Source organism: Wasmannia auropunctata, unplaced genomic scaffold, assembly GCF_000956235.1.
Source record: "Wasmannia auropunctata unplaced genomic scaffold, wasmannia.A_1.0 LD336111.1, whole genome shotgun sequence".
Lineage (NCBI taxonomy): Eukaryota > Metazoa > Arthropoda > Insecta > Hymenoptera > Formicidae > Wasmannia > Wasmannia auropunctata.
Window position 1 is genome coordinate 1,984,237 of NW_012026779.1, and position 9,076 is coordinate 1,993,312.

The 9,076-nt window shown below is 44.0% G+C and overlaps 1 protein-coding gene across 1 annotated transcript in view; it reads left to right on the top strand.

The window, feature by feature from the left end:
• Positions 1-9,076, top strand: part of LOC105449142 — a 51,264-nt gene that overhangs the window by 38,960 nt on the left and 3,228 nt on the right. Inside the window, exons 3-11 of the mRNA XM_011688146.1 lie at positions 325-420; positions 2,211-2,535; positions 3,031-3,086; positions 3,404-3,558; positions 3,950-4,110; positions 4,233-4,282; positions 4,876-5,007; positions 5,851-5,892; positions 6,122-6,315. Coding sequence (XP_011686448.1) covers positions 325-420; positions 2,211-2,535; positions 3,031-3,086; positions 3,404-3,558; positions 3,950-4,110; positions 4,233-4,282; positions 4,876-5,007; positions 5,851-5,892; positions 6,122-6,315 — 1,211 coding nt within the window. The remainder of the gene's footprint in view (positions 1-324; positions 421-2,210; positions 2,536-3,030; positions 3,087-3,403; positions 3,559-3,949; positions 4,111-4,232; positions 4,283-4,875; positions 5,008-5,850; positions 5,893-6,121; positions 6,316-9,076) is intronic.

Genomic DNA, 9,076 nt, shown 5'->3' on the forward strand with positions numbered 1-9,076 from the left:
ATATATGTATGCCGTAAGTACATTTACTTACGGCGAGTGAATGAGTCTTAATTAGCGTGACGCGTAAGTAGCGGAAGGGAACCGTGTAGGATAATTTTCGCGTAACCGAGGGAAAAATGTCGTGAGCTGTGTATAAAGGAGCGTAATGTAAAATAAGCGAAATTGCAAATGATACGTCGTGTGCAAATGTAATTTTAATAACACACGGGCGCGAGAAGTCGCGTGATTATACTCGGTAAGGCCGCGCTCGTAAGTATAGCTAATGAACGTTATAACGATATACTGAGAAATCCGAATCACCTTGCCTTCTTGTTTCCTCCTCAGCCACGACTTGCAGACGTGCGACTGGCCGCGAAACGTAGGCTGCCCGGAAGGTTCGCACCACAAGGAGGCCGAGGATGAGGATCCCCTGCTGGAGAGGTGAGTTTATTTCGACTGTCTCATCCGACGGGAAGATACCTTGGACGATATCCGCGGCGTAATTTTCGATCGTGCATGTCGATAATTATAAACTCGCGTTAACGCAATCTATTTTGCCACGTGTAAGACTGTCTTTGGAAATCTACTGGCATTAATTTTGCGTTTCCTCGCTGCATGCACGTACATGCTCGTGTCGCAATAAATATATGGAAACATAAGGACGTCGCGTACACAAAGTGGTTTTTTTTTTTTTGCAAAGCGTAGTTCGCTATAAAAACGACACGAGTAGCAGCGTTGCATTCCACACGTGAGACTTAATTTTCGAGTCGATTGCAAAACAATGGTGTGTCCGCTCGCGCGAGCATACACATACGCGCGCGCGTTTCGCGAGCTTCACCCACGCTCGCGACAGCCGAGATGGGAGAAAAAGGCGAGAGTGAGAGTGAAAAGAAAGAGAAACAGCCGTGGTCGATTAAGGCGACTGGATTGGACGGCGCGCGCGGGGGAGGGAGAGCCCATTAGTTTCGATAGAACAACCTCGCGATTGCTCGCGATCGCGTTTTCTCGGCTGCAGACGCGTCGAATGAGCATCTCTCGCGCCCGCGATCCTCATACGCGCGCACTCTCCCGATCGTGGAAGAAGAGAGATATCGACAATATTGCCACGCTGATCGAGAAAAAATAAAATAAAATAATGTATACATTTGAACGACAGGCTCGTTGTTAGAGGCCACTTCGTTCCGCCTGTAAATCCTCACGGACTCGCTTTCGTTTCTTATTATTATTACTCTCCAACATAAATTGGTCTAATTTAAAATTTAATTGTTGCCTCACGATAAAAATAAATGTCTGCGTCTGAGTAATGGCGTTTATATTTCAGAAAACAATACCGCGTTTTGTCGTTGTTTTTCCATCATTCGCCGTTATTTCTCGTTATTGAAACATGTGCAAAAATTAAAGGAAAAAAAGTACGTAACGAGACAGATGTGACGTTCTTGTTACTCTTGCGCAGGAAAAGTACAAGGAAAGCAAAACGGGTCGATCGCAAGTTGTACGTGTTAGAATTAATTAATTTGTCTCGTTTGTTTTTACGTGTAAGTAAAAACGTGTACGTGTATTTGTATGCGAGATTGGAGATCTTTTCGAGCGCAAGACACGACACCGCCGGGTCTCTCGTTACATAAAACCAAAGTTGGGCAACGCGCAAGGCTGGATACTCATTAATTGTATTGTGCACGAGCAATCGGGAAAGAGTTTCTCAACTGTTGTACGCTTCGTCTCGCAGTCGCAATTCCGGGTGTCCTTGCCTCGGTTTGAAAAGAAAACCCTCAGGAAGATTACAGCCACGCGGTTACATATGATCGCCGATGTGCGACATTTCCGCGAGAATTTTTTTCGCGGGAGAATCGCGTTTCGCTATACTGCTGCTTCCAAACGGCATAGAAACGAAAGCAGATACCGAAGCAGATACTTGAAATTCTGTTCGTTCCTTGATCCTCGACTGGATATATTTATTATCTTCTCTCGCGTTATTTCTATGCGGCTCTTGCACGGAAAATGTAGGCCCACATCGCTTGCCACATAATTTATACGCGACTGCCGGCATTAGCATTACGTGCACACTTCTCCATGCTGAGTTGACATTATATGATTATTCGGCAAAGAGATTTTGTTGCTTTAAACGCTCAATTTTGCTTTGTTAAAAAAAGAAAGATAAATTTTATCCTCATTAATTTTATTCTCGAATCGACGATTGCTCTTAAAAATCAAACTGTCGGCGTGATCTGTAGATCCGCGAAACTCGAGTCGCTGCAGGAACAGCAGCAGCAGCAACGGCAGCAACAGCAGTTTCGAGATCAGCAGCAACAGCAGCAGCAACAACGACCGATCCAGAGGCAGCCGATCACGGTTACAACTGCGTCGCCGCCGGTCTCGCAGATTACCGAGAGGCAACTGAGGCAACGCCAGCACTCGAGGACGAATTACCATGACGACGAATACGGTCCCGCCTCGGAGATCGAAAACGATCGGCAGCAACGGGTGTACCGGGGACAACCTTCGACGATCGGCCAAGTGCAGCGAGACCGCGACGGTCTGCGACGGAATATAATATCGGTGAGTCGCGGCACCATCGTCGTAATTTACTAATTAGCATTCCTTGAGATGGCCCAATTAATTCTTAGACGGTAGTCTATAGAATTAATTCACTATTTAAATAATGTTCAAAAATACATTCAACAAATATCTTCTTCTTGAAAAGAGCATTATGTTTTCTAATTGCGCGGAATGTAGCTCGAAATAATAATTAATGGTTGTGAACGATTAAACGAGTAGCTGGCTAAATGGTTTTATTAATAACAAAACGTGCATAATGCCATTCAGTGCATACAGTTCGTCGTTCAATCGCATAAAACGATTACAGGGATATTGACGGGTTCTTTTTTTTCTTTTTTAGAGAAAACGTAAATAGAAAGTTTGCATTGAATGTAGGCTCAATAGGTGACGGACACGTTCGTTTAATGTCGAAGTGAATTTGATCAATTAGCAATGAATACGGCAATTCAAGGATACAGCTTGACCATTGAGTTTACGTTGTCGCGTGTGTTCTAGGAGCGGGAGAAGGATAGCCTGGTAAGCGCACGCGCCCAAGCCGAGTCTCATTACAGGTTGGTAACAAATTGTTTACAAATCACTCTTGAGAAAAAGAAAACGCACGCGCCGTTTTTCGTCGCGATGAAGTAAGAATTTTTAATTTGGCCATGATTTCTCTCGACAAAATACCTCGAAATAGCCCGCGCTAATGCAGCGATCGCGGCCATCTCTCCGATGATATCTTTCTCTTAATTGAAATTTTACGTAATAAAATGTATGATACTCTAATACGCGTGCGCTACACATTTCATTTCGCGAGAGCACCGTAATCGAAAGCAGAGTTCTGTTACGTTACCCTTTTGCTACGCTAATTTGTTTCCACACGCTTTAGAACGCCTGTTCCAACGACTGAGTCGCCGAGGCTTGCTAAAACACTGGCCTCGACCGTGGCACCGGTATTGTCCAAGGCTTACTACAGTGATCCAGATCAGAGCTATCCGTACTACACGATTTATGACGATGACGTTTCTATTTATAAAGACGACGGTAGGCAATCTTCTTGCTTTAAAAAATGTATAGACCTCAAATAATGCCTAAAAAAACTTTATATTGTACTGTCCCTTGTATTGTTCCGAAGTAGTTGTTATTTCAAGGTCTGCTATGTTTTACTATTAAACAAAATGCAAAAAATGCAAATGAATAAGTTTGAAAAATTGAGATATTTTGAACGACATTAATCTTAAATCTTTTATCTTCATTTTAGTCTGCATTTCATTTTTTTTCAGTCGTTTTTTATTTTTATAAAAGAAAGTTATTAAATACGTCATATGGAACCGAGATAATGTTAGAAGATAGAGATAAATGGAGTTTATTTCAATTTTCTGCAAACACCTTAACGGCGATATTTTCAATGAAGATTTTACATCATTTTACGTAGATTACAATCAATATACCATCAATCAGTCGGTGCCGGTGCAGCAGCCAAACGTGAAAATTAGCGAAGTGAACACGAAGCAGTACCAGAAGCCGAAGAAGGTTGCCGTGAACGAGGCGGACAAGTACAATTTGAATCACGACTACGATATCTACGAGAATCAGGTATGAATACGTGTTACACGCAACTACAAAAATTGAACAAGATTTGTTGAAATTGTTTTATTCCTGCTGAAAAGAATGTTTCGCATGCATCTAAAAATGATTTCTTTTTTTTCATATTTCAGGCTCAGCTGAACAAGAACAAGTTCCGCATTTCTGACGGTCAACAGTTCAGGTAAGAAATTCGCTTCTTCAGTAATTACATAATGATATCGCACGCATTTAGAATGATGAACTTTACTGCAGCTTGAAAGATTCAGCGATGATTTTATTCCATAATTAATATTTACAATATGTAATAATATGTTAAGTATAGTAACTACCGTTAAACTTTATTATTGGAAAATTATCGCATTACGTTTCTCTGCAAGACTAAAAGAATCCCGACTAAATTGAATCCTGTATAGTTTTTTACGACACAACAATATAAGTGCTTAGTAATGTATGAATTGTCCTCTCGACAACTCGCTGTTATTTTAAGAAATTATTTCCCTCGCGTCTACCGCTAATGGATGCACCTCTCTCTCTGTCACGCGATTTATCATCTAAAAGTGTCGATGTTCACCCGACCGCGCGAGATTGTTGCGTCTAATCACCGTTTAAAAATAGTCGCCGTATGCGAGAGCATCAAGTTGATTCAAGACCCGTCTTGCCGGTTTTTATTCGAGTATCGGAACGGATTTGTACTGAAAGGGCGCGCTCAAAGCAATGGAAATCCGCGAGATTACGCGACGTCGCGATTTCCATTAATTCATTCGCGAAATGCAGGACGAACGTGCTTAGCCATCCCGTGGTCCACGTGACGACGCCGAATGTCATCGTGGACACCTTCATACCGCTGACCACGAGCACGCAGACTCCCAGCACGACCAGCAGACCATACACCGTCAATGCACCGAGGTATAGCGCTTACTTTGACTCAATTAACTCTTTTTTCACAACATGCTTTAAATAGCGTAAAATATGTTCAAATTTATTACGTCTTTGTCTGTGACGCGTAAGGACGAACGAAATTTCGGAGAGCTCGTAAAAATTATCCCGACCTTCAATATAAAATCATAAAAGCAGTTTTTTTTTCTAAAACTCCAAAAAAATATTCTGCTTGTAATTTGGGAATTCTTCTTAAAATTTTCTTTATGAAAAATCTTACAACATATTTCTCTATAAACGCATTTAGCTATAAAAAAGTGGACGCATTGTGTCTCTAAAAGTGAACTATCAAGACTTATACGATATTCTTCTACATTTTTTCTTGAGTTTTTTCTTGAGGTCGAATATTAGAGGAAAATAGAAATCAAGAGGGTACTTTTAAAGGATAGAATATTTTTTTTTTAGTGTATTCGAACTAAATTTATCCATGTTGCATACGTTCTACGAAGCCTCGTGTCAACTCTTTGTCGTGCGTTCCGAATAACGTCTCGGAATTATATCATTTCAAGGACGCCAGTTACGTTACGGATTTAAATGTCTCCGTCGGGTCAGAGCACGACGAACGATTTTCTTTAATCGTCGTGCCCGGACTAATGCGCATGGTGCGAGGCACGAAAAGGACGGCCCTGTGCCGATTTCCGTCGGCCGAGACCCGATTTCGCCGGGCTCTCGGCAAAACGAAGTCCCTCGCTTTCTCCGCGACGCAGTAAACGAGCATTTTCCTTATTCACCGCCGCCGCCGGAAATCCTCGGATCTTATCTTGCGCTCCAATTTTCCTCCTCTCTTCTTCTTCTCTCTTTTTCTTTTTCCAGCCGAGGTCGGCCGCAGCAGATCCACCGGGGCACTGCACCGCCGTAAGTTCATTGTCAATTCACTTTCTTCTTCAACGAGGCATGATTTCAGCTGACGTACAACTCGTGCCACTCCATAAATCCGCGAGCGTTTCATGATGACACGCAGCACACTCGCGACTGACTCACTTTCAATCGGTTTCTTACAAGCACGCGGAACAGATATATATTAGCCGACGATTTCTTTTTAAGCGCCGTTTAATCCCTTCAAGTCCAATTAATCGCTTTCCAGACGATCTCGACCCACCTTGAAGCCGTCCACCGAGATAGTTTCCAAGGCGCAGGAGTTCATTGACATCTACAGGTATCCTCCGGTGCGACCGGCGCCGATCTATCCGACGCCGCAGGTAGACAAACCGGCGGCGAAGTGTCGCAGGGATGTCTGTTTGCTTCCGGACTGCAGCTGCGGCGGTGCCGATATACCAGGTAAAATTTAGCGACGCGGCGATAATCAGCCTTGCCGTGAAAATCGCGCGCGTGTGTAGTTCGTTAAACCTTCTTCGTTGGGTACATCGGTCCGACCTTGATGATTGTAATTTGCGAGATATCTTTACGTCTAGGAAAATAAACGCAAAATCACGTGATTTAAAGTCGCGGTTAAAGTATAGTAACTGTGAAATTTGCAAATATCCCCAAATCGGATCCGGATGTCACGAACGGCTTAAATTCTCGTTTTCGAAACGATCAGGTTGTTGATCATCCCGATTACTTAAGTAGACCGGAAATAACGTTCCGCGAGCTAGAGAAACACGAGACGGAAAAGTTTGTATTCCGCGTACCGGAAGTCTGGGCGCTTGCCGGCTGAATGTAAATGAGGAAGTGGGACGTCTGTCTTGGAAAGCAGATCTCATTCGAAGGTCGCCGAATTCCGTCGTCTTCCGCCGATGAAAGAAGGAAGCTCGATCGGAGGGGGCGAGGATGTGTGGATGGCGCACATTCGATCGTGGGCGAAATGTCAGGCGGCAAAAATCCGCGGGGTTACGCAAGCGCGGTCGCGCGCCGCGAATGTTAAGTTTGACGAACGGTCTTTAGACGTGGACGGCCTCGCCGTGACTTTCTCCGATTCTCTAATGTTACATACATACCGACCGTTACATAGCATGCTCGAAAGTGAAACAGATCTATACGCCCGATATACGGCTCGCGGTGTGCGTCGCCCTTCGAAATCGAAAGCAATTTGCATTACCAGAAATATATGCCGGGCGCATTTCGTCAGATGGTCAATCGACGCGTAATACGACCGATTACTACTTTATTTTGCACGGAGCAAAAATGCGGCCGTAAAATTTCGATATCGTTACGTGCGCGGAGATCATTCGGCCTGTCGCCTTACTTTCGCCCGACGAGATAAACTTCTGGGGAACACGTTTTCTTGCATAGCGAGACTCGAGAATAAAAGGGGGCGAGCGTTACGATCGCTGACTGGAATCTTTAATTCGGATTTCTTCGAAATTTTTAATGCCTAGAGAGAACAACTCCTCAGAATCGTGGGGATTTACGAAGTTCTCGCAAGCGAATTATTGCTTGAGAAAGACTGTTAACTAATTCAACTTTCGTGCCAAGTAATATTACTTTTGCCCACGATCAAGATTGCGACTCGCAGGCGCTGTTAATTTTCTGTTAAATAATGCATTTGAAATTAGTAACGAAAGGATATTGAAATACTGACAAGATTACGTATTAGCAAATGCTTGTCATTTCCTGTATAAAACAATTGTTTCAATTTGTAGTACGTCGTTAATCTGTAGAAATCGACAGTGTTGTGTTTTCTATATTTAGAAGAGATGTTGTTGCGTTAAGGCATTAGAGAAATATTATTTCTTGATTTCGCTGAGGAATGACACAGCTTCGGTGATCATATCGCGAGCTACATAATGCAACTGTGACGCACAGGTGGTATTCCGATCGAGCAGACGCCGCAGATCGTTCTGCTCACTTTCGACGACGCCGTAAACGACCTTAACAAACCCTTGTACAGCGAGCTGTTCGAAAACGGCCGTAAGAATCCGAATGGCTGCCCGATCGCGGCCACTTTTTACATCTCGCACGAATGGACGGACTATAGCCAGGTGCAAAATCTCTATGCAGACGGCCACGAAATGGCGTCTCACACGGTCTCGTAAGTCGATGAAAAAAAAAAAAAAATCGCATGAAAGCGAGCGCAGTTTCATTAACACCGGGGGAATATCGCATACACCATCGCGCTATCTTAACCAAACCAAAGAAACGAAGCTGCGGCATCGAACGTCATTATCGTCTGCCTTCTCCATTGGCCACGTGTGCCTGCGATTAATGTACTGATTTCTACTTGTCGTCCACTCGACCGTCTTCCTGGAGTATGCTTCGAGCGGACGTTGAATCGGGGAAAGGATTTGTCCGCGAAGGATCCTCTGATTCGGTACAGTTGAATTGTTCGCGCTCCGCCGATTTCACGGGAGATTTAATCCTCGAGAACACATCAATTTCTCGAGATTTAGTATAGAGATACTTGAGAAATTTCTCCTGGTGGCCCTCGAATTTTTAGATTCTGAAATCCGGCAGCTCTTCAGCTGTGTTTAGTACTTAACTACCGTTAGAGGGAAATAAGTGATTTTCGGTCCTTCGAGTGATCGATTCAATGAATCTTTGTGTCCGCGAGTGCTTTTAGATCCTTAATTTCTTGGCCGTAAATTACTCGCGAGCTTCTGCCTGCTATTTTAAGAACGCTCGGTGCACCTTCGAAAGCGGCATCGTGCAATTAGAGGATTCTTCGTGGGGGACGATGAAAACGCATATTGCTGCGCACGTACGACCAGTGAAACCGCAAGTGTACCTTCATCAAATAGGAGATCGGCGATCTCTCGGACGAGGGATCGCCGGGTCCGATAGTAACATGCCGTAAAACCGCGGTTTCACCGGGCGGGTACGACACATCTCTGTCGTGTATACTAATGACGCGTACACTAACGCCTTCTCTTGTGTTCTTTCTCTCTCGCTCTCTCTATCTCTCTTTCACGCCTCGCCATGCTCCTCATTCCCATCACGCGCCACTTTAACCGACACATCATCACACATATGTCAATAAAAAAAACACTCAAAAAAACCTATCACATCATGCACTCTCACGTGCAAAAAACACGTCCGCGACACACATTTCAACACGATCTCGAACGCGCGTTCCGATTCTCTCTCGTGTCCTCTCTCCCCC